The sequence below is a fragment of the Rhipicephalus microplus genome, chromosome 10 (genome assembly GCF_043290135.1).
Source record: "Rhipicephalus microplus isolate Deutch F79 chromosome 10, USDA_Rmic, whole genome shotgun sequence".
NCBI lineage: Eukaryota > Metazoa > Arthropoda > Arachnida > Ixodida > Ixodidae > Rhipicephalus > Rhipicephalus microplus.
This window is the reverse complement of record NC_134709.1, coordinates 108,899,271-108,925,144: the sequence shown is the minus strand read 5'-3', so window position 1 is coordinate 108,925,144 and position 25,874 is coordinate 108,899,271. Positions and strand designations below refer to the sequence as shown.

At 43.7% G+C, this 25,874-nt stretch overlaps 2 protein-coding genes across 2 annotated transcripts in view; one reads left to right on the top strand and one right to left on the bottom strand.

The window, feature by feature from the left end:
• Nucleotides 1-8,493, top strand: part of LOC142774839 (uncharacterized) — a 21,218-nt gene extending 12,725 nt beyond the window's left edge. The window contains exons 2-3 of the mRNA XM_075875981.1: nt 3,416-3,557; nt 7,973-8,493. Of these exons, the coding sequence (XP_075732096.1) occupies nt 3,416-3,557; nt 7,973-8,204 (374 nt within the window). The 3' untranslated portion in view covers nt 8,205-8,493. The remainder of the gene's footprint in view (nt 1-3,415; nt 3,558-7,972) is intronic.
• Nucleotides 8,494-15,311: 6,818 nt separating this feature from the next.
• Nucleotides 15,312-20,000, bottom strand: LOC142774357 (uncharacterized). The gene is made up of 2 exons (XM_075874746.1): nt 19,725-20,000; nt 15,312-15,668 (listed from the first exon to the last, which is right to left on the bottom strand). The coding sequence occupies exons 1-2, from the start codon at nt 19,998-20,000 to the stop codon at nt 15,354-15,356; spliced, it is 591 nt and encodes a 196-aa protein (XP_075730861.1). The 3' UTR covers nt 15,312-15,353.
• Between the last annotated feature and the right edge of the window lie 5,874 nt (nt 20,001-25,874).

Here is a 25,874-nt window from a genome sequence, read left to right as displayed (position 1 = left end):
CGTTTGAAAACTTGTCGTCATTAACTTTGTGTAGATGCATTTATTTTTCTTCTGAAAGCTCTCAAAATAAAGCTACCAATGTCTGCTAGCGTTGTTGCTTGGTTCATATACAATGTCTATTACCTTCAGTACATTGTGCTTAACTACAGCTGATATTAACTTGACGTTACGGCTCTATCGTAGAAGTACATATGTAATATTTATTCAATTTTATAGCCATCAATGCACTTCTAATTGTTCCTTCACGAACAATACGGTGTATTTGAAAAGCAATTGTGAGATTTGGCGTGGCTCTGCGGTAGGACACTTGGTTGCCACGCAGAATTCTGGAGCTCGATTCCCGCTGGAACCCTAACATTTTTTTCTTTACATTCGTTGGGTCAACACAGCCGATGTCAGCTTTTACTTTACGCTCACGCGTTTAAATTACCCACGTGTGTTCTCGCCATTCCCGGGTACATATAAAGTGTTACTCACCAGTGTCTGACACCCACCCGTAGGTATGTGCCACTATCCGGCAGAAAGTTACGAAGTGACATACACAACGGGATTGTCACGTTATTCATATCATGACCAGCAAGTCGTAATCGTCAAGCCATCTTACCCTCCCATACTAAATTTGGTTGACATCAAGTTAAGGGGGTGATCAAGAGAGCAAGCACCCAGACGTAGGTGGACAGACAGACAGACAGACAGACGGACGGACGGACGGACGGACAGAGGCTGAGGCATAGATAGATAGATAGATAGATAGATAGATAGATAGATAGATAGATAGATAGATAGATAGATAGATAGATAGATAGATAGATAGATAGGCAGGCAGACAGATAGATAGATAGATAGATAGATAGATAGATAGATAGATAGATAGATAGATAGATAGATAGATAGATAGACGGACGGACGGACGGACGGATGGACCTGGCCTGTCTTACTTGCATTTTAATGTTGTTTATTTCTGAGCGCAGCTTGTTAGTCTAACCCGAAGACGCAAGGTATCTGGGCACCAGACGCTGAGAGGAACATGCTTGATGGCGAAGCCACTACATTCATCGGCAAAAATACTCCACCAGATTTATTGCTATCCGTATCTCTGTCATGAGCTTGCAGCGTTTTCTCAGCTATCGAGTGCATTTTTAGAACAGTGAAGTTTGAACATCTATGAGTCAAAGATGCTTTATACACTAGGTACGGGCGAAAATTCAGGTGCTGCGAATATCTGAATATTACAGTATTTTATTTCGTCAACAAGAAGTTGAGATATTCGAAATTAAAAAATTTCTGTATATATGAGTGGGTATAATTGACCTGTTGAAGTTGCTCCACTGTAATGTGAAGTAGTTATATCGTAAACCACCTATTTAAGGGCATTGGGCATTGCCGCAAAGCCACATTTGAAGGATGAATATACATATTGCCTTCACTTCAACTATTTCTTTTAAGTTTGAAAGCAGTTGGTTTATGGGCTTATATGCGCTATGCATAGTAATTTTTAAAACGAAAGTTATGTACCAGATATAACTTGCCGCCTACTGATATACAAATCTTGCTACTATTCAACTTTACTTCCAGTTTACAACGAACAAAAAGGTGCCATTCGCATATACGTAGTTACAATTTTTGAAGCTATTGTGCAAACTACATAAATCATATCAAAAATACCGAGATTTTTTTTCTTTCAAATAAGGTATAAATACTGTGGCACTATTTTCATTCGAAATTGTTTGATCCAATGAGTATACTCTTCAAGTTCGCTTCGAACTTAAAGCTTACTATTCGCCGATCCCTGTCATTCCATCATAACAGAAGTAACACCGATTGAGGCTATCCTCTTGCGTCTTCGAAAATACCCCACGTACCGCAACAACTGCTAACCGGTGACCACAGAGGTGTCGTGTAAGTAGCGAACACCGTTCATTCCTTGTGCTGCTTACGGGAAGGCGGGCAAACCCTGGAAGTCAGAGTACTTAGAACATATTTTACGCACCACTATTTTCGATCACTTGTAGTTCTAAAAGAGTACGTCTACTTAAGACAGGTAGTAAGCGTGGAGCCGAACCACGAGATTGAAGTAACTTAAAGAATGGGGTGGAGCACATTCAACACGCATTCTCAAATCATTACTGGTAGATTACCACTATCCCTTAAGAGGAAGGTATATAACTGCTGCCTCTTGCCAGTACTTACCTACGGGACATAAACCTGGAGGCTTGCAAAGAGGGTTAAATTTAAACGGACGACGACGCAGTGAACTGGCATATAAAATTATAGGTGTCACCCAAAGAAACAAAAAGAGAGCAGAGTGGGTCAAGGAACAAACTGGGGATAAAGATATCATAGTTGAAATCAAGAAGAAGAAATAGACATGGGCCGAGCACATAGCGCGTAGACAGGATAACCCTTGGTCAGTAAGAGTAACTTAATGGATTCCCAGAGAAGGCTAACGCACGAAAGGAGACATCAAGCTAGGCGGGCTGGTAAGATTAAAAAGTTTGCGGGTGAAAAGTAGCAGCAGCAAGCACAGGACCGAGTTGACTGGCGGTACATGAGTGCGGCTTTTGTCCTACAGTTGGCTTAGTTAGGATGATGCTGATTTTCAGTCACCGAACAATCATTCTACCTCTCGCGAGCTACGTATTTCATTATTGATGACCCATGACTGTGGCGTAGCACGGGGGGGGGGGGGGAGCACACCGGGTCTTTGCCCGTTCTTCAAAGTGTTTTTCGCGATAGCTTACAGAGCGAGAAACGACCATTTTAAGGGAGGTGTCCCCAAACCAGGTTTAAGCCCCCCCCCCCCTCCTTCCGAAAAAAAATATGCCTGTGCCCTCGACCCGTAATCATTAACCATTCGCCTTTGAACTATTTTGTCAGACAGTCATTTCTATTATAAAGATACAAAGAAGGGCCCACCGAAAAACCTGTCACGAGATTGCTATTGTCCTAAAATTGTTATCACGCCCAGACTAATAAGCTTGCAGCAACTTTCTTTAGAAAGAGCCTTTAAACACGTCTTAAATGGGCGTATATATGAATCTCTAACTTCTTTTTTCGGGCAACGCTACTCGTAAATGACCATGGAAGGTCAACGAAGTCTAGATTAGTATTCAATTAGCTTTAACTTATCAGTGTCATCGGAAATATTTTTGTCATACTTTCTATGGTAGCTTTCCCTTATTTTCAATCAACGTACACAGCTTCAAAATTTATAAATGACTTCGGAGAAACTCGGTGTTAATTTTGGCAGAACTTTTTCCATTAACCATCAGTACATTATGTGACATACGGCATTGAAATTATCATTATTTTCATTACCGAAATAAAGCATAAGAATTATTGCCACTAGGGCGTTGTGGCTGACAGTTCTTAGCTTTCAAGCAGATTGTTATGAAGAGTAACTGGCTTATTGCAGGATGTGAATTGAAGGAGTTCACCGAGGACTGGGAGGCGTGCGATGCAAGTGTTGGAAGAGAGGCCACCGACCTGTTTTGGAAAGGATCGGTATTACAAGGCATAGGCACCGTCAGCAAGCGGCAGCGCAGAAGATTATGCAGGTGTGTGGTAACGGGCGCATTTTAGTTCGCTGACGTATGTGACTTGGCATGCATGCAGGCGATCTAATCTTATGATCTAGTTCAAGGCGAAAGCCCTAGATGCCTCATCATACGTGAGAAGGGACCACTGGCGTTAACCCTCTAGACTAGCTTAAGTTTCTTAGCTCCTCGGTGACGTAATCACACTACGACGGGTTGGGAAAACGCGTTCTCAGAAATGTCCTTTGCTGCGCGCTCGTCAGTGTACTTACGGCGCATTGCGAATCCATTCGTTCGTGCATTCTCCCGTGTCCTGAAAGCGTCGACAAAGCTAACTGCATCGTAGTGTGGCGAAGAAGGCGTTAGGAGAGGAGGATATGAGGAGGCCTTAGCTGTTCTAGAGCAACGTCGGTATAGAGGGTGGTGCGACAACACGAACGATGCAAGAACTTGCGTGGTGATGTCATCATGACGTAACATATCGTGAAAATAATGAATGGCGTCATAGTGACGTCACAAGATGTAATTACATAACATTGCCACTTGGGTCAAGGGTGGGCTGTTCCCGGACGCAGAGTTAAACCACTTTGGGCACTTAAAGCCTACCAGTGGGGGGCGGGGGGCGGTAATGCACGTGACATTAAAGACAAGATGGCTTTTTTTGCCTTCAAATTGTCGTAGTTAAAGGCATGAGTGGTTGTGCGATTATTAGCCCCAAGTGATGCTAGAGGTACACACGAGGAATCGTTGTACGTGGGTCCTGAGTATTTTGCCTCCCTCCAATCGGTACCCCCACAGCCCGGATTGAACCCACAACTTTCGGCAAAGAAGCCGAGAGCAGTAGGCACTCTACCCCCGCTGTCGATTTAGGGAGCTATCTTTCAATCCCTAAGCATAATTCAGAATTTCAGCAGTGCGTCACCTTCGGGGCGTGGTAACAGCTGGCGGGGTATTCGGAGAACCGTTGCTTCACAGGTGTCGCAGGTACTGGGGCTTATGTTAACTTATCAAAAACCAGAGCTTCTGGACGATGCATGTCTTCGACAGGCCTTGTTAGGCGAATATCGGCGTAGGCAATTGCGGTGCAAGGTCTCAAGATCAAATACCGACCACGGTGGCCACATTTTTCCGTAAAGGCGAAAATGCTTGAGTACTCCATACTTTGATTTAAGGGCACGTTATGGTCAGAATTCCCGCAACCCTCAACTACGGCGTTTCTGATTATCATATTGTGGGTTCGGGCAATAAAACAACCAAAACGTATTACCCATTGTGGTGTGTGAACTATATTCCAGAATTTCTTTGCAGATCAGATATGCCTCTTTCTGTTGAAATATTTACTCCTGTTTGGTGTGGTCCTGAGATATCTTGCGAGGCCGTTAAATTGCAAAGACCGTTCTGCGATCAGTGAAACTATTCTTATACCGATTCCTTCTTTGCCGTTTCTACCCTTTTCACTCCGTTTTCCTTCATCTGTCTGTCGGTTACTTTATTCGAAATCATTAACTTCTCGGAACACTTCCCGGATTTGGTATTCATGACTTCGTACTTATAGGTATTGGTGCACTGGAGCCAATAATGTACTTTTACCTATTTCGGGATTTTTTAAAAATATAATTGCGATGTGTTATTCTGTGGCTTAAAGCGAAGTCCTGAACCTGTGTTGTATTGATTCAGTTGGGGTTACACTGCACGAATGACACCACACATGGCACTGTCGTCTCAGCGGAGAGCTGGTATATTGATGTCGAGTGCATTTTATCTTTATTTAACTAGGTTGTGACGATTCCCCTTATTTGTTCCAATGAATTCACAGCATTGGCCTTATGTGAGTGGCTGTTGCGACCACATTATCGTCCGTCAAGCTACATTTATTCAGGTTCCTGCACTCAGAACACCTGATAAGTCTTGTTTTCTACTTGTTATTTGCCACCACATTGTCCTTTAGGTACACATAGAGTTACCACCGCATCGCATCATGATATCACGACCAACTTGTGTTTTGAGGTTGACCGACAGAAAGAAGATAGAGCCACCGGGACATATTCGAGGAATGAGCAAAAATACAGGCAAGTGGTGCAATACGGCACAAACACGTATACGAGGGAAAAGAGCTACGTCTTCACCCTGTGTTAGGCTATTTATTTATATTTTAACTCTGCACCAACTAGTCCAGCAACAAGTTTTATAAGACGCACAACCAATGATCAAGTGACACATTATCTCTTTCAAGCGCTTCCTGTTGAGCGACCACTTCCAATCGTCTGAGAGTACAACCATATAACAATCTGTGTAAAAAATCAATAGTTTGAAGTCGACGGATCTGGCTCAAGCTAACAGTTATATTGAATCCATAAGATATTGAAGCGTATGCTTACATAAGACGAAGGGCATTAATTGAAATACTTGAAGAAGTTCATTGGAAGAGCAGAAGATATATATCAGCAGGTAGTGCAGGATCCGACGTACCGAGCTACAATATATATATATATATATATATATATATATATATATATATATATATATATATATATATATATATATATATATATATATATATATATATATATATATATATATATATATATATATATATATATATATATATATATATATATATATATATATATATATATATATATGTTCCAGTAGATCCTCCGTAAGTGGTCACAGCGTGGTTTATTTCGACGTTTCGGCCTAGAGTCTGGCCTTCATCAGGATTAAAGATACAGTTTGTTGGTGCTCAGCTTTATACAATGTCAAATCAGAGGGCAAGGAAAGAGAAAAAAAGACAGAAAAAAAGAAAAAGATAAAAAGATAAAAAGAAAAAGGAAAGAAAAAAGAAAAAAAGAGAAAAATAATATACGGTGGACGCCCCTCGGGTGCCCCCTTCCACTCTTCCTTCCACTTCCCCCCTCATCCCTCTCCCCCCTCTCCCCTTCACCTTTCTGATGTCAGAGGTCTGTGTATGTTTCCGTTCACTAACGCATTCCTCCCGATCAAACGGCCCCTCCTGGCACTGGCGGTTCGGTGTGGGGCAAGAAAGAGCTTTTCAGGAAGTCCTAAGCCTTTAACTACTCGGGGTCCCGTAAACAATTCGTCGTAGAAGGACGGGGGCCGCGTATTGTGGCAGAGGCTGGTAAGCGGCCACTTTAGGAAGTTCTAAGCCTTCAACTACTCCGCGCCCTGTCAACATTTCGTCGTAAATAGAGGGGTGCCCCGTATTGCTGTAGGCTGCGCAAGCGGGTGCAATGCGAATTCCTTGCCCGCTTCTAAATTACGCGTGCCGTGGGGGCCTCCCGGCTGTGCACAGGGTTGCTGTTGGGCATGTCGTGCATGGCACAATTGATTGGGTAGTAAAATAAAACAGAAAACAGACGACAGCTGCACTTAGGAAGAGTAGTTACACTTGGAATTGTTTTGGGTTGTCCAGTGCCCTTCGCAGCTGCAGTGCCGTGAACTCAGTTACTATTTTCATTGTTGCCGTTATTGTTTTCTAATGCTTTAATTGCTGCAAATGTACCAGGATTCTCATTAATTCCTCTATCGAGGGTCTTAAATTGGTGGATAAGGTATGACTCTCGTTGTTCACGTTCTCGATTTGATTTAAATCCCGTCTCTAACAGCGTTACTGATAGTTTGTCGAATGCATGGTCGGGAAGATTGAGATGTTTTGATAGAGGTAGACTTGGGGCTGATTTCGCATGGGCTCTGTGATTATTGAAGCGAATCCTAAATGGTGTTTCTGTTTGTCCGATGTACTGCATACCACACACGTTGCATTCGAGTAGGTAAATCACATTAGAGGAATCGCATGTTAGGTTTCCTCGTATGTTAATCGAAAACTTGGATTGCGTGCTGGTTGCTTTGTCTGTTTCTCGCATCGCCTTACATACAAGACATCCTGGCTTTAAGCAAGGGCGGCATGAATTATATATATATATATATATATATATATATATATATATATATATATATATATATATATATATATATATATATATATATATATATATATATATATATATATATATATATATATATATATATATATATATATATATATATATATATGCAGTTGGGGTCGTAACGGCACATGGCGGAATTGATCTCAACTACGCGCTTCGTCGTAGCCATTGAGATTTGCTTAGGCCGCGTGCGAAACATTGACTCAACACTAGGAGTGCATGCACCCAGCTATAGGCCGTCGGACGCTGAGGAAGCTAGTACCGCTACCAGACGGCTAAATCGAGTATAAGGGTCACCTTCAGAATTTGACTTAAATTGAAGACAGCCTGAGAAATAAGCGGTTGGCAGCGGTTTTTTTTTTCTTTTTTTTTTGGCATTCTTCACTTGTAGGAGGCCTAGTTCTTATGAGCTCTCAGCACATCAAAATATCAGGTGACGTTGCTGCTTTTTGTTTTGTTTTGTCGCAGCGAGCTGTACAACCATCAGCGGTGCATGCATGAATCTGCGACCAGACATTACTGCCCGGAGTTGGCCACCAGACTTGCCGGCTTGGGTGCAGAGGAGTCCCTCAACAAGCTCGGCCTTTTTGCGTGCTTCTCGTCGTCTTCGTCCTCGTCTGACAATCAGCGGACTGCGCTGTTGCTGCTTGCTGCGGGTGGAGTGCACGTGTTAGCATGCCGGCATGCTGGTGCCTGCTAGCTGGCTTCCCGCCTATCTGCAACTTGACTGTGCTTCAAGAGTATTTCGCTTTTAAATTATGTGACTGCATCACAGCACTGACACATTGCCACTACATTGCAGTTCCCTGCATGAGGACGACGCCGTCCTGTCAAGACAGCGTGATACATTCACTCTCATTTTCCCATTGTACAACTATATTGCACCAATGACGATAGGACAGCCGGTACGAGGCACTGATGGCACAACCATAGTCATGTGTAATTTCACCTAAAGATATTGCGGGCTTAGTATCCACAAAATGCGTAATAAAAATCTATAGTCAAGTGCTAGTTGTGTAAAATTAAAGTTATTTTATGCAGATCACCATAATTTTTAAGAAATTCTTACAACTCTGAAGCCACCAAATTGTTCTATTATATCGGAGCAACATTCTTGGCAGTGCAGCAAGGCCAGCCAATGTGTTACTAGGCACGTTAATAATGTTCCTTCCTCGACTTAATGAATGCCCTACATTCTGTTTTCAACATTATGGCCTATATGTGTCACCTAAAAGGCTAAAGTCCAGTCAATGTAAAGTCGTGCATGACAGTTACAAAACAAACCTGTATGTTCGCTGACATGATCAGCGAATTGGCCACAACGGAAGAAAACACAGACACAGACTTAGGGGTGTCAGTAAAGTTCACAGACGCATCAGATTTCTTAGGCTAGTGGCTTCACAATAAGCCCCCCTGGCAGTCCACGTATTTGTTACTGTCAGGTTTTCGTTCTACCTCCTCGCCTGAAGGTTTGAACACTTAGCTCGGTACACCGCTGAGCCATGCCTTGACATCGCAAGACCCGCCACGTAATCTAATGGCTAAGGTGCTCGTCTGCTGACCCGCCGGTCCCGGGATCAAATGCCGGCCGCGGGAGCCGCATTTTCAATGGAGACGAAAATGCTTGAGGCACGTGTGCTTAGATTTAGGAGCACCTTGAAAAACCCCACGCGGTCAAAATTTCCGAAGCTCTCCACAACTGCGTCTCTGAAAATCATACGGTGGTTTTCGTACGTTAAACCCCAGCAGTAATTATTATTGACCCCGCAAAATGAATGTTCACGTGTTTCAGAGCATAAGCTTGGGCGAGTCGGCGTGGCGTACTAGAATTTAAGTTCTTGGGAAAGGTGACGAAGGTGACGACAAAACATCAAAGACAGGAGACAACTGCCAGCTGTTGATTTACTGAAACAGACGTCAAGCTTAAATTAATCACGTGGGCAATAGCACAAAACTACAAAAAAAAGAGGTGCGACATGAACGTGAGACAAAACGCCTGACGACAGCGATTGCACCAAGTGCGCAGGTCCCTGACTGAGCCTGATGGACCACATCGTCGGCTCTCTGGACGGCCCAAAGCTGATCCTCGTTGTTGGGGCTTCTGATGGTGGAGCACGACTTGGCCCGGATGGCTTGATCGCTGCCCAGTAACGCGGGGCATCACTAGAGCATACAATCTAAGTTAGCTGCTTCCCAAGAACGGCGGAACGAGCTGGTAGTGTAAGTATCGGGGTAAAGCCTATAAGCTTATGAAAACGGATGCATACCAAAATCTGTCAGGTTATACCAGCGAAATGTTTTAACGCCATAGCGTTAAAATGCTCGTTTTACAGAAATAAAGGTGTCGGCGTCGGCGTCATTGGTTGGGAGTGAAAAATGATGAACTTATGCGTGACCGGAAAATTTAGAATGATCTACGTTCTAGGGCAAATGGCTTTTTCCAGAAAGGCGTACTAATTACCTTATGCAATCAATCGTCTAAAATGTCTTTTTACTTCTCTTTAAGTATGAAAATGAAATTATTGATGTTCATGCCTTAACCCGGAAACAGATGAGAAATATTTTTTTATTCCGAAGATGCATAACGCTCTTGTGTAGGAACAAGTATATAGACTAAGTAAAGAATCGCTAAAAATATCGCAGTATTTATTACATGGTATTTCATTTTTGTGGTATCTATATTTATGGCATTTACTTCTAGTTTTAATTTCACAAAAAGTTGCAAGGTTTCACAGCTTTCTTTTTCGTTTTCAATACATGTGTCAAATGATCACTGTTGTAAACAATCTTATTTTTATATGTTCTAATATTATGTTAATATTACAACTCGTGCAGACTTACTTACTTTATTATATTATATACGGTGTATATTGCGTGCCGCCATGAAGAGACTTCAAGCATTCTCAAGCTGTTTGCAACAGTTTTTCGCCTGAAACACTCCCAAAAAATTGTACATAATTGTTGGAAATGAAAACTTGAGTGATTGATAAATAATTATGGATCAGGGTGGCGATGGAACCCGGATCGTTATCGTGGCAAGTGGATCTTCTACCACAGCATCACGCGTCTGTTTGCGAATTAATCTGAAATAAATTCCTTTGCTTGTAAACAAGTTTCATGCCTTACATACACACGCGTCCTGTATACGAGTACATGCCTCGCAATACAACATAAATGCTGCAGTAATATTTTGATTTTTCTAGCTGTAATTTTTCTGTGTGGCCTGCTAGAACACTATCATTGTATGGGTGGCAGATTCCACTGCTCAAGACTGCTCCACAAAAACTGAAAGTGGCAATGGTTAGCCCGACCATAGAGTTTCCTTTAAATACATTAAGGAACTTCGGCGCTAGTGTGTGGGAGAGCACCAAGGCATGGCGCTTCAGCGAGGATGGGAGTGATGGGTAGAGTGAGGCGGATATGTCTTAATAATAATACTTTCAGCTCCGTTTCGCTTCGCGTAGCTTGGAGCTGCTTTATTATGATACGACAAACGAAAAACGGTCAGCAGTTTCATTTCGCCACCTTAGCCTTTTAGGATCCCCTACTCAAATAGGGTCACGAAGTTCAAAATTATTCGTTCTCTTATTCAAAACAATACCAAAACACTGCATTAAACAACGCCCCAAATGCGTTCGAAGCTACGAAGACTAGGCAAATCCGTGTACCACCCATCATTTCCATGGTCACTGAACCAGAGAACAATCGCAGAACCTCTAGTTAATTTTGGGAAACTCCGGAGGTGTCCCCCTCTACAAGGAAAAAAATCAAGAATCTTCCGAAAATGGCTTTAATTTATCGCTCACGATTCCCGTTCTCATACAACATCTCAAGGCTGTCAAGAAGGCCCACGATGCGGCGGTGAGGCTACGCCTCCCCATCCTTACGTTGGAGCGGCCCGCAATCCCACCCCTATAAAAAGGTGGTAGAATCCTTCAGGACCCCAATAAAGTTTTTCATCCATCCATATATCGACGAGCCATCCATCACGAACGGGTACGTGCCACAGAAATTCCGTAGATCTCGCTACTCCCCACTGGTTCACTCAAAAATGATGAGCACGACAGTTCACCGAATAAATAGCTGCGAATGACAATGGGGAGCCGAAGATCCACTTACGTATAACTAGGAAATACTAGACAACGGGAAACGCAAGGTCGGCTGCGAGCATACCCAGAAGAGGAGAAAGGGCTACGCCAACGACGACGTGCCGATAGATTGATATGAGAGGTGCCAACTCTTGGTTGCCTCTGAAGTTTAAACATCCCTGATGTGTCCTTGGCTTTCTGTGTTTGAGCAGGAGCCACTCTGCACTGAGAATCGACGCGGAAACAGCCTAGCATCACTTATATAGCTAAAGCCTACGCATAACCGAACCCCACGAGCCATTTGCTCGTAAGTCTAGAAGCAACTTAGGAGAAACCGTTTCAAGCCTTGCGCAGCCTAATGCACCCTTAGTTGTTTTATTTTTTTTTTTTACAGCAAAAGCTGTTGAGATCAGAACACGGGTATATGCGGTGCCGTAGTTGTCCGCCACCAGTGTTCGTAACCACTCGGACATACTCAGACTCGGAAAAATACTCGGAAAATAAGAAATAAGAAAACACTTGGAAAAAAAATCCAGGCCTGCGCGGAAGGTGCAGCAAAGTACCAGCGAAATCTAGAAGAGCAGCCTTTCAGAGCCTTTCAAAATACTCATTGGCCAACTACTGCAAGCATGCTTGATTGATACCCACTAGAGCATTAATAATTTTTGGGTGTATATTAGGCCGGCATTCTCTATGCTTATTTTATTCATTGTTTTGAGAAGCGTCAGTTAGTGAGTGAGTGAGAAATACTTTATTTGGTGATCCGGCGGATGACAATCCTAGCCCCGCCATATCACGAAATAAAGTCTCTCTCACTTACTCATTCATTCACTCACTCACTCACGCTTCTCATATGGTGGTTTTGGGACGTTAAACCCCACATATCAATCAATCAATCAATCAATCAACCAACCAATTCCTCACGATTCTCAGAAGAATTACGAAAAAGCGTAGTACCCGCTGAACATTTGCAGGGGATTTTCTGCCATTTGTGCATGCATGCAGTGGCTGACGACGATGAAGAATTATGGCTGAAGTGGTATGCGCCACAGTTAATAGGGGAACAAGAACAAGCTTTTGTAATGGGTAGGGGCATTAGACTACCCACTCGTTACGCTATTCGCATTGTGCGACAGCTGGTTGTTCCTTCGCGGTTTTAAAACGCTTTATAAGTCGTATTAACGTGATTGATTTCCTGACATCAAGCCTGCCTAAGGCAAGTTTGGTAACAAGTCCTAAACACCATGTTTCTGTGTGAACACCTGTAAACAAAAACAGGTAATAAAGAAAAAAAACCAGTGTGGCTCAGTGGTATAAAACTGGGCTGGCACCCAGCTGACCCGGGTTCGAGCCCCACTTTGTCATTTGGGCTAAGATTTGTTTTCTAATTTCGTGCGATGTGGTTCCAGACACCGGCGGCGGCGGACAACTGCGTGTGACCCGAGTTGTGACCTCATACCAGATTTCGCTGTAAAATACCAAAGTCAAAATGTGGTGATTCGAACCTCAGTCCGCTGCGTGCCAGCTGAGTATGCTGCCACTGAATTACGCCAGTGCTTGGAACTCATTTCCAAACTCGCCTTAAGCCGGCTTGATGTCGGTAAAGGAATAGCGGTAATATGAGTAATGAAGATTAAGAACACCAAGGGAACAACCAGATATCCCACAATGAATTGCGTAGCGAGTAGGTCATCCAGTGCTCCAACCTGTTACAAAAGGTTGTTCTTGATCACCTGTTACCTCTGGCGCATACCTAATTCAGGCATAATTCTTCATCGTTGTCAGCCACTGCATAAAAAATGTGGACGAAAATTCTAGCAACTGTCTAGCGAATACCACGGCTCCCTCAAAAAGGACGAAGACTACACAGAAAGTATACTTAATAAATGCATGGTGGGTACCGAGCAAGTATTTAAGGTGTAGTGAGTACCGAGCAAGCGTGCTTGTAGCAGTTACCCAAAGAGTGTTTAGATAAAGCTCTGAAAAGTCGCTCATCTTCCACTGTAACTGTGCTGCGCGTTCCTCGTAAGCATGACGTTTTTTTTTTTTATTCTATACACTCATCAGAATTCTTCACTCACCGACAAGGTTGCCCACACCGGATTTTCTAATTACAGAAAAGAATATGGCTAGCTGCATTGTTGAAAATGAGATGTTACCCTTATTTGGTCATGCACCATGCTCGAGACAGCATTTGCCATTTGTAAGGTGCCACACTGGCAAATAGGCGGTGTTACGAAAAAACTTAAATTGCCTTCGAGAGCTCAGCCACCGATTATTCCAAGACACGTGGAGCCTTCTACAAAAACCGGGGTTTATTGAACACCAATTAGGACGTTGAGCTTAGCCTAGGGCTCAGATATTATTTATCGCGAGATAACTGGAGCATTGATGTCTAGTTGGTACTGTTGGCGTCGTGCCAGAACTGTTCCTTTGTTGTTATAGATTCTCCTTTCGAGTGCTGGGCTTCGGTTCGAATTCCGCACTGATGGTAACTGAGTGCAACACAAATAATTGCGTTGATTACTTCCTTTGGAATGGCATTCTGAATGTTCTTGTTAAAGCAACACCACTGTTTATAATAAATAATAATTCGCGAATGCAGTCGTAACAGAGCTACAAATGAATGCACAGATATGGCTACATCCGTACGCGGCGCACTATCGCATGTTACATGCTTGTCTCCGTTATACAAGCAAGCAGAATGAAAAGAAGAAAGAGCATGACAAGGAGGCTCTATAGCGTAACGGTCAAAAAATCCCATCGTTCATATTGGCTATTTAAACGCGTTATAGTAAAAAGACAGTTGGTGATGGCTTATACCACTATCGCGAAGCAAACTTGCTCTAAAAAAATAGAAAAAAAATACGGCGCGCAAACCAAAGGAAGAAGGCAAACATGGTCGAGCAATCGTCAGCCCAAATTGGACACGAGTGGGACGTGTCCAAGTGCGCTTCTTTACTGTGACTTGCAGACCTTTGTATCCTACTTGTGCTGCGCGTGATCAGGTTGAATGGCCTGCTGTCACGCGACATCGTGAAGACGCAATGAAAGGGAGTATTTGCTCCCTACGCATAATCATGGAAACAGTGTGTGTGCGAAGTGCGGCTTACGTTGAAAGCCTTAGGAATGCATTTTAACATGTATTGCCCACGTCAGTGGCTGTGCGCCCGAATAATATCAAGGTGCTCAGTTGCATAATTCCTTCCCTCTGAAATGTCTGGTCTCTAAGATATTGTCTAGTAGCTCAAATTGGTTTCTCTTGAACCCGTAAAAGTAACGTTCATTTGAATTGAGACATACTGCCATCGTCCTTGGTAAATGTAGAATGTCTAGAAGCCTATGCGGTATTACTATTGAATGTTTAGTGGATACGGCAGACTGTAAGCGCTGTACGTGTCGAATACAAAGCCCACTCTCGCGAAAAAATCGCCAACTGTCGCCTAATGTTATATATGCGGGTTTTGATTCGTTATACACTGTGGGTGGTGCAAGATTCAATTTTTCGTGTTCCTTGCAAGCGCGTCTCAGGAAGAAACAAGGTCGGCCGACAGGTTCAATACAGTTCCTTGTGCTCTGCGCACTGACCTGGAAATTAAACTTTTGGTGCCTTATTCGGCCGGAAGTACACTGAGGCAGCGTTGTATATGTGGTGCTGCCTGCGTTCTACAGCAAGACTGGCTGCTGCCAGTAGTGCTTTTTCCAGAAGCAGGCTGTACACGTGACTATGACGGAACTGCTGTTTCGAATAGGCAGCGTGCTTAGGGGAGGAAGAGCTTCTCGTAGACTCGCTCCTCGAAGTCGGCGAGTAAGTCGACGGTGAGGTCGAACAGCCGATCGCACTGCGTACTCCACCGATGCGACGTGTGCCTGTGCGCGTCTAAGGCACTGGGATGCGCCGCCTGCTCGGTGAGCTCGAGGAACGCGGCGTGACGCTGGCACAGTTTGAGGCAGCTGCACAGCGACGCCGTGGCGCCGTTCACGAACAGGTTGTACAGCTCGGGCTGGGGGCTCGCGGGCTCCGGCTCAAGGTCCGACAGCAACGTTGCCGCCTCGAGCCACACCGCAGCGACGGCCTGTGCATCACGAAGCATTCCTTATTTGGAGCTAAATGACGTCACTAGTAGTCAGAGTAATCACTGACAGTCTTAGTATTCCTTCAAGCATCTTAAGGTCGAACACATGCTTCCGGTCCTCCAAATTTTCAAGCAATTTGCTTTTAAAAAAATGAAACTTCTGCCAAATTCAACGGGTCTGGTTCAAAAATTTATGTTGGCTACATATGGTGTCGGGGAATCAAGTCACATCACACAAGGACCAATGCATCAGGGCAATTATTAAAACTTTATTGGATAAATTAAAAAAAAGAGCCGCTCAGATGCTGCGGATGATTCCAGGAAAGCTCACAGAACGTTGTGTATGTGACATCTTCGATTTTCCTGATGGTTTTGTATGGCATGCCCATATGACCTATTTGTGTTAAATCACGTATTCATTAAAATTATTTATTGAACACGAGAAAAATCAACAAGCATCGCCGGGTGACGTGAGTTATACGACAGCCATTTTATAGAGTGCATTTTCGTATATTAGCAATCATGTCACAGTAGCGTCACAAGCTAAATATTGCAAATTCCTTCAATTGTAGCACAAATCAAAAATAAAGAGGAAATTACTCGTATGATGTTATTGGATTCTTATCAAGTTACGTATCTTCAAAATTTATCTAAAATGCTGTGTTTTTGTGAACGTCTTAGCTTTTTCATACTAACAGCACTGATAGGCCTTCATATAAGTAAAAAGCATATTGATTTGTATTTGTCTAGTATTTTTACAGTACTCAAATTTGTCCCCCAAAACACCAAAAAGCAAAACCGTTAGGTAACTCAAAGATTTATCATAGCCCAACTCCTCTCAATCTTGGTCAAGTTCGTTCAGATTGTTCTCAAAGGACTGCAGAGTGATAATCCGGAAAAATATGTTGCATCATCTTTGTCCCAACAAAATTACCAATTTTCAGACAATGTGTTTTCAGAGCGTTGTAGGGCGTAAAGGACAGTTCTTGTTATGAGAAAATACAATCATTTGTTTTTTTTTTCGAGGCTTGCAAAATAACAATGAGGAATTTTCGGTGAGTGCAAAGTGTTCCACAAAAAAAGCGTTTCAATGAACTGCATTTGAGCAGTTCGCAACATCAATGCAGTTCTCGTGGGCGGGCAGCGTGCAACATTTCACCATCGTGTGTTTGTGTTTTTTTAACGTAAACACGTCAATATAAAACCTCACGAGAGACCATATAGATGATACTTACTTTCCTACACTGTTACCAATAAATAAATCACGAAAAGCGTGAGTGCCGATCGGCGAGCCCCACGCTGGAGCCTGAAGACTACCGCCATGTATATGCTTTGCTACGCTGCAGCACAGAGTGCTGGAAGGTATGCTGCGCTCGCTACACAAAACATTCATCAGCCGTCTTTGTGCGACCCTTCACTGGATGCGCACCGTAAGGGATCGTCGGGTGGATCGAGTGGGCCGTGTTCCAGGCCTGACCACACGTAGCCGTCGCAGCGCAGTGGTGCGTTGCTTTTTGACGTGGCGCCGCACCCTTTCCTTTGGGGAGAGAAGGTGCGCGTCAGCGCGAAGTTGCGCGCCCTTTCTCCACATAAGGGGCGGGCGTGGTGCTGCATTAAAAAGAAACGCGCCACTGCGCTGCGACGGTTACGTGTGGTCAGGCCTTTCGTGCAAATACAGTACAGCGTGCGTTGAGTGCGTGGGCTGGCGCAACGCACGGTGGTTCAATACAGTCAGCAGCTGAACTAGTCACACAATTACATGGCAAGCTTGAGAACGTTGAACTACCATGTACCTGCCTGAGAGATCGAGTGTCTCCGGAGATCAAAAGTGAAGTGCGAAATTCGTGTGGTAAGCAACCAGCCACGACACGTTTGCCAATGCAGAACGGAAGTCATTTAAACAACGTGTTTTGTGCGCGGCGAGCGCTACTGCGACCTAGCTTCCCGCAATCGCCACGCTTTCAACTCTGGTAATCGCACAATGGTTTGAAAAATACGCCATTTAGGGCCAACGAAACCAAACCTCTTGGCGAGTGCTTCCTATAAGTTCGTGTCCGTTCCTGTAGAGGCGTCGCCTTTTATATTAACATTTCACCTGTGGCTCAGTATGACACACTAAAGAACGTATAGAGGGCATTCCTTTCCTTTCATATCTCTATTCTGTACCGATGATGCAGTGAAAGAATAGAAAGGCTCGACCAGAAGGGAAACCTTTGGATTAAAGGATATCGAACACAGAAGCGAAGTCACGAACTACTCAGAGGCAGTTCATTCAAATGGTCGTTTTCATAGCATAACATTGGCAGCCGTCCGAAAATGCTCACTCTTGTTATTTCGCAAGCTTCGGAAAAGGGGAAAAAAGCGATTTGTTGTGATTTCTTGTACAATATATGTCCTTTACGCAGTAGGGTACAACGCTCAAAAAACTAAAGGTTCAAAAATTTGTAATTTTGTTATGACAAAAATGATAAAACCTGCTTTTTCGAGATTATCACTCTACAGGCCTTTGATATTAATAGCAATAGTTTTGAACAAAATTGTGTAAGCAGTTTTTAATAATAACTTTCTTTTCACCAGCTGCTTTTTTTTGGAAGTTTAAAGCAACAAATTCTATACAATAAATATTCCCAGAATTACACAAATATGCATTCTTATTACACATAGAAAGGTCCATGCATGCTATACGTATCAACAAATTAAGAAGCGTTCACAGAAGCAGCAATCGCGTTCCAAAATCAGCCGAGTTTAAATAAGACAGCGTTTGTTGGGAATTCTTGAGAATACGTAACCAACTCAAAATCCGACATTATCATGAGCGATGCGATTCCGCCTATGTTTTTGTCCTAAAAATATCAAATCTTTATATTTTAGCTCACGACGCTGCTAGCACGGTCGCAAATATACAAAAACACGCTCTGTAAAATGACTGTCATCAGCTAGCGTCGCTTGTCCATTTTTTCTTTGTTCAAGAACTTTTTATTCAAAAACGAACTGCTGTATCCACTTATTACGTTATATAGGCAAGATATGTGATAATATTTGAAGTAATGGAGACATAAATGTTATACCACGTTCGGTGATCTCTGTTACAATCGACATGAGGAGTCTGGAGGAACAAATCTTCAATCCGCGCTTCTTTTTGCTCACTCAGTAGTGAGAGAAAACATTTTTACCCAAAGATTTTATAGCACGGGCCGGTGCCCCTACAAGACCCCTAAGTACCGAAGTAGAGTCGCCTTCAGAATTTTTAGATCCCTTCAAGAGCTTCCACGTGTTGTTATAAGGACTTCGAGCACGTTTCATTTATTTTCCCTCAAACGCATAGAGCTTTGCAGACAGGAGTACAGTACCTAAGCAACAAAAATATAACATAAATAATATCGCATTCATAACAACTGCAATGCATATGAAAATACAATGTCAAGCACATACAACTGAGTTCAATGGAGATACGGTGAGATATACAAGCCAAGAAAGTAAAAAAATATTGCGGGCATTTGTTCTTTACGTCTTTCTCATCCCTGTATGATCACAATCACCGTCTTGTCTCTTTTTTCTCATCGTTACAGTGTGTCATCATCTTGGTGCACGCTTGGCCCATTTGTCTTCCGAGGTCTTGTCTCGAATAAGCGCCATCGCAACCAAGACATCATAACATATACAATACGCACTTCATGCTTGACTAAGCGCAAGTAATTGTGAAAAGTGGAACAAAATAAGTCCTGGTCTGCAATGAAAAGAATCTCGTAGGGAAGGTGGTCTAAGTCTTTTGGGCGTGAGTGGGACAAACGACAGATAAAGAGTGTTAATGTGGCAACTAATTACGCGCACATTATGGTGTTGTTCTGAACCAGCTAAGTGATAAGTGGGGTCGTGATAAACTTAGCTTTGGAAGCAGTGTGGTTAGATATCTTACGAAAAAGCACGTTGACAGTATGCTTTATGACGCAATTCTAGTAACATGCAAGGAACGGGAATCACGGAATTCTCTTTGTTTGATGAATAAGTCGCTAGGTCTGGCGCACACATCTGCGAGCTTGATGTCGTTGAAGTTACCTTGGACAGGGTGAGGAAGACGTCGGCCACGAGCATTCGCGTGGCGGCGGCCTGAGCCCGGTAGTCCATGAGCAGCATGCCGATGCGCACGTCAGTAGTGCCGCTGTTCATGGTCGTGTCTCGGCGCTGAAGCGACTCTAGCTGCAAGTCGAAGAGAGCCGTGGTGTGGCACCAGGAGACGCCCACGGCCTCGGCTAGCAGGCTGAGGAAGTGCGCGCTCCGCAGGACGTGCAGTCCGTGCAGACTCTGCGCCTCCTTGGCCCAGCGAGAGGCCATAGCTCCTCTGGCGGCTGCCAACGAAACCTCGGGAACCGTGGCGACGGTAATTCATGATGAGGCTGATATCCTCTTCCTGTGGGCATTTCCCCACAAGGGAGTATCGGCCAAAAGCTGGGCGGATGATCTTCAAAGGGGCCCTGCAACACTTTTTGAGCATGGTCAGAAAACACCGCTCATGTGTAGTCGAGGTTCCCCAGAACACCCGAGCTAAAAATATAGCGCAGCCCATAGCCTTGAATTTACAATAGGTTCTCAAAGTTGACAAAACATCGCTTTCTCTTTCCTTCATAAATGACGCTACAGGCTCGAAAATCTCTGCGACACAAGCCATGTATGCCCGATTGGCTGATTTGAGCATGACGGGCTGGGTCGTTACTGGAGCCGAAGCGTCAGGCCACGACTTGCCTACGCGCGCGCGCGCAATCGCACAGAAGAGCCGTGCATTGAAAGTAGAAACAAAAAAGGAAGAAAGAGAAACTTCTAGGGGTCGCGAGGTGCACGTGACGTATTTTCTCCCCCGTGTCATTCCTCGCTGCTTAGCTTACAGCCCCTTCACCAGGACGAGAAAGGGATTGATACGTGGTATTCAACGTCCCGAAACCCCCACATAATTATGAGGGACGCCACAGTCGAGGAAAATTTTTACCAGCTCGGGTTCTTTACCATGCACTTCAATGTGAACCCACGGGCCAATAGCATTTTTGCCTCCATTACGGGACGAGAAAAGAGAGAGTGCAATTGCAGCGCGTGACCGATTTGTGTAGCTCCTCTCGTTCTGTGCGGAAGTACCGAATATGATTTTGGCAAAAGGAAAATGCTGAGGCAATAAGCTCCTGTAGTGAATCCGTTCCTTGGCTACTTGGAAAACTGTTGCAGGGCCCCTTTGAGATAACGACCTATGAAGCTCAAGAACACCGCATAGATGAAAAAAACAACACATCACAAAAAAATAATTCACACGGCGAATCATACATTCGCCTGAGAGTGCTCGAAAGTGAAAGTCTTCTTATTTTGCTTTGCAACGCCTACGACGCTGGATACAATGCAAAATGTTTTCATCTCGCCCCGCTGCGGTGGTCTAGTGGCTAAGGTATACTCGGCTGCTGACCCGCAGGTCGTGGAATCGAATTCCGGCTGCGGCGGCTGCATTTCCGATGGAGGCGAAAATGGTGTAGGCCCATGTGCTCAGATTTGGGTGCACGTTAAACAACCTGAGGTGGTCAAAATTTCCGGAGCCCTCCACTACGGCGTCTCTCATAAGCACATCGTAGTTTTGGGACGTTAAACCCCCCATATCAATCAGATTTTTCACCTCACCTGCTTTTAGACTGCATCCGTATCGGCCTATCTTTGTTTAAGTGCCAATGTCATGATGACGCCGTAATGTGATGTTGCGTCGTGACGACGTCATACGTTTACGTCATCACGCGATGATCATTTTTTTGCATCATTCATGCAGACGCCGCCAACGCAGGATGCCGACCATCAATTTTTGCTTTTTATGAGGCATCTAGGGCCGACAAATGACAAAAATTACTGCGATATGTATAGCTAGTTTTACCTAGAGAAATGCAGCGACAAGCTGTCTTTTTTCGTCAGCGTCATTGGCCCCCACCTACCATGGACATCGGCCAAAAAACGGATGATTTCTTACAGAATTTCAACACACGCATGAATTGTACGACCATCGAGAAATGTAATAATAAATACAACTTAAAAATAAGAATTTAAGAACTTCTTGTTTGATTATTTGGTTGAAAAATCTTTTTTTCAAAAACGAGAGAGACAAGGAAGCGGCAAGTGTGGCTCACAAGTCTAGGACTCCAGTGGCCATTTCTGTACGCTCTGCCTGATCCAAGAGACCCTTCTGCGTCTCTAAGTTGGCTCGAACGAGAACGGCCTCCCAGGCCTCCCTTAGTAAGGCATGCACTAGTGGAGTTTCTAGTTTGTGGCCTGGACACGCATTCCCACATATTTTCGGAAAAAGATGCCCCCCCCCCCCCATGGGCATTGTCGGCATACACCGTCGGCCACATAGCATGCCATAGTCTCAAGCGCAGATATGTGTTTGTCTGTATCTTTCGGTATTTGCGAGCGTCTCCTATACTCCGAGCTGCGGATGCGAGAGCTGAGATTCTCAAACATTCTGGTCTTGAGAAATTCCGGTGTTTTTTTTTTTTCAGAGTGTCGTAGAAAATTAACTTTTTATTCTCTCGGGGAGGCCGATCGGACGCAGAGAAGGGGAGGAGGCAGGCGCAACAGTTTCGGTAAATAATCTATGCAATGCAATTTTTTCTAGGTCAATAAATCAAGTGCGAATGGCGCTGAAACTTGACCTGGTTTCATTCAATGTGACCACTCGCGGAACCCTGAAATGCCCCCACGAAACCCCTAGTTCCACTGTGCCCAATTCGAGAATCCATGGATACAGCAGAGTCGCACCTTAACTACTAGACAGTCGTGGTTTTCACACAGGTAGGAGAGAATACCTTTAGTGCATACCGGAGACAGTTTTCCTTCAATGTCATTAAATTTGTTTTAAGTTTGGATATGCCAAAACACGAGTAACCAACTTTTCCCGTCATAAAATTTCAGTCCGTATCAAGGTTGTGTCAGAAAAATAGTAGTTGGTCTTCCGATTGTTGAGCTATCAGGTTGCGATATCTTGGGAAATTGTGGATATCTTTGTGCTGTCGTGGTCTTTCTTCTGAGATTTTGGTTTCGCCGATGGAGTTCGAGTCAAAGCCAGCGCAAGAAATTCATCGCATCGCTTTTTCCGCGGCTCGTTCTCGAGAACAGGCAAAGAAAGCACTAATCAGTAAGCAATCAGGCTTTCTAGCCATTCTTATTCTTTCTTATTCCTTTTTTGAGGATGCTAGTGATGGTTTCGCTCGCAGTATGTGGCATAGGGGGGCCTTTCTGATTGGACGGCCCGACGCTCAATTTCTCGGCGTGCGTCACTGTGCACAAAAGTTTGAATTTGCTTTAAGAATGAAGATTCTTGGGTAGCTGCTATTTCAAGTAGTGGAATGATGAAGGATATGTGTAATCGACGGTGCATATATATATATATATATATATATATATATATATATATATATATATATATATATATATATATATATATATATATATATAATTAAGAATAAAGGAGCACACGTACGAAAATTTGATAATTGTTTACTCTACGTTTCGGCCGTGGCACGGCCTTCGTCAGAATTAACAGAAATACGAGTATGTGGCCGCTTTTATGGGCAGGCATGAACACGTCAGTACAAAACACGTGCTATCAGCATGTGAGTGTCACAAAAATTCTTTTAAACAGCCGTGACTACACTTCAAACATTAAAACCTAATACAATAAACAAGATTGCGGGCATGTAAAAGGCATTTGTAACATTCACCATTCACGACGAGGATCACACATGAAAAAAAAAATATGTGATAACCTTTAGGAAGTATATTATACGTCAGGGATGCTTCTTTAAATATTTCTCAAAATTTCGGACGTCAGGGCATCGTAGAAAGGCATGACACTTTTCCTACGCATTCGTTAATGCCGGATAACAGACTGTTGAACTTGTGAATCAAGAACGATTCTCGAATTTCGCGATCATGGTGCGATTTAAAGCCAGATTCTAATAGTGTTACCATAATCTTGTCAAACGAATGACGTGGTAGATGACAATGCTTGGACAATGGAAGATGTGGCAAACTGTTTACGTGTGATTTGTGGTTGTTGAAACGGATGCGAAAAGATGTCTCGGTTTGACCGATGTATTGCATGTGGCAGATTGAGCATTCAAGTAAGTAAATGATGTTGCTGCTATCGCAGTTTAAGTCCCCTTTAATCCTAAGTGAAAAGTTAGATGCTGTGCTTTTAGCAACAGTTGCAGTGGTCATGTGCGCACAAACTTTACATCGCGTTTTTTTTACAGGGGTGACAACCAACGGGAGCAATGAATCTAGTCTTGGAAGAAGTTACCATGTCGCGCAAGTTCCTTGATCTCCGATATACAACCCGCGGTGAATCAGTGAAGATGTCCTTAAGCCGATAGCTCTGTCTGTGTCAGTATGTTGTAATGCTTTCTGAGTATATGCGACACGTTAGGAATAGATACAGAATGCGTCAGAACGAGGTTGGTTTGGGAAGGTGGCGCTAATCGCTTGTCTTTACTGATGAGCTCTTTCTGATCGAGACATTTGGCCCGTTGGAGAGCGTCGTCAATTATTTGTGAAGGATATTGTTGTTCGCTTAATGCTTTACGGAGCTGGTCACAGTTGCGAGTGAAATCCCTGTTGTCCGAACAAATTCTTTTAAAACGGATAGCTTGGCTACAGGGGATACTTGTTTTGCAGTGTTTGACATGGCTACTTTTAAAATGAAGATATCTTTGTCGGTCAGTGGGCTTCCTGTATAGGTTTGTCGTTAGTTTACCATTGCTTAAAGTTACATTGACGTCAAGGAAGTTTATGGTGACTGGTGAATAAGAGTGGGAAAAGGAGATGGATGGTTCTACTTTGTTAAAGTCTGCAATGAAAGAATGTAATGCCGCTTCACCATGGTGCCAAATTAAGAAAATGTCGTCAATGAAGCGTTCGTAATAAAGTGGTTTAAGGTCACGAGTGGCGAGAAAGCTATTTTCTAGAATGCCCATGAAGATGTTCGCATAATTGGGACCTATTTTTGTGCCCATCGAGGTGCCGCTGGTTTGAACATAATGTTCACCGTTAAATTCAAAGTTGTTAAGCTCGAGTATCAGTGATAAAATAGTGCCCAAGGTGGAACCGTCGATGGGTTTGTCATTTACCAAGTCATTGTATGCTTGGAGTACAGAACGAATCCCGTCCGCATGGGGTATATTTGTGTACAGTGACACCACATCTAGTGTGACCAGAAGAGCCTCACTCGGAACACGCATATTTACAATGTCACGCAGAAAGTGATTAGTGTCCTTGACATGCAGTGTCCTTGTCATGCCTTTCTACGATGCCCTGACGTCCGAAATTTTGAGAAATATTTAAAGAAGCATCCCTGACGTATAATCTACTTCCTAAAGGTTATCACATATTTATTTTTTTCATGCGTGATCCTCGTCGTCAATGGTGAATGTTACAAATGCCTTTTACATGCCCACAATCTTGTTTATTGGTATTAGATTTTAATGATTTGTAGTGTAGTCACGGCTGTTTAAAAGAATTTTTGTGGCACTCACATGCTGATCGCACGTGTTTTGTACTGACGTGTCTATAGCCAGATCTATGACGTGACGTCATAGATCTGGCTATCTTTCGAGTCGAAGAGCCATGTTGCATAATGTCGACTCGTACGAGGCTGGATGTCAAAGCGGAAGTAAGGGAGGGAGGGCTGTCTAAGAGAAAAAGGAAAAGATCGGCGAACTGTAAGATACTGCCGAAGCTTTGCTCAATTCTGGCTAAATTGTGACAAACTTGGATGATGGTGCACAACGCTGAATGGAGGTGATTCTTTTTTGCTGACGACTCATGACGTTTGTGGTCAAAAGTGCCATATCAGCCTCCAGACGGTAATTGCAATATGGAGGGTGAGGGGTGTGGTATGACGTTTGGCGGGGTTCGCAAAAATCTGTCACGAAGTCCACTTGCAGTGCGCGGGTTGCACGTTGCCGACCTCCCCTATTCCTACACAGTAATACAGTTTTGCACCTAACATTTTTCCGCGCTATAGAATGCCGTTTTGTTATGCTCGATATCTGTACTGTAATGAGGAACGTCGCAAATGAACTCATGTGTTGCCCCAGCGGTGCTACTTCGTAACGAGGGGGGAGAGCTATCCTTCTCTACTCTCTTGACCGACTTTGTAGACGTAAAATAGCGCACGAAAGATTCCTT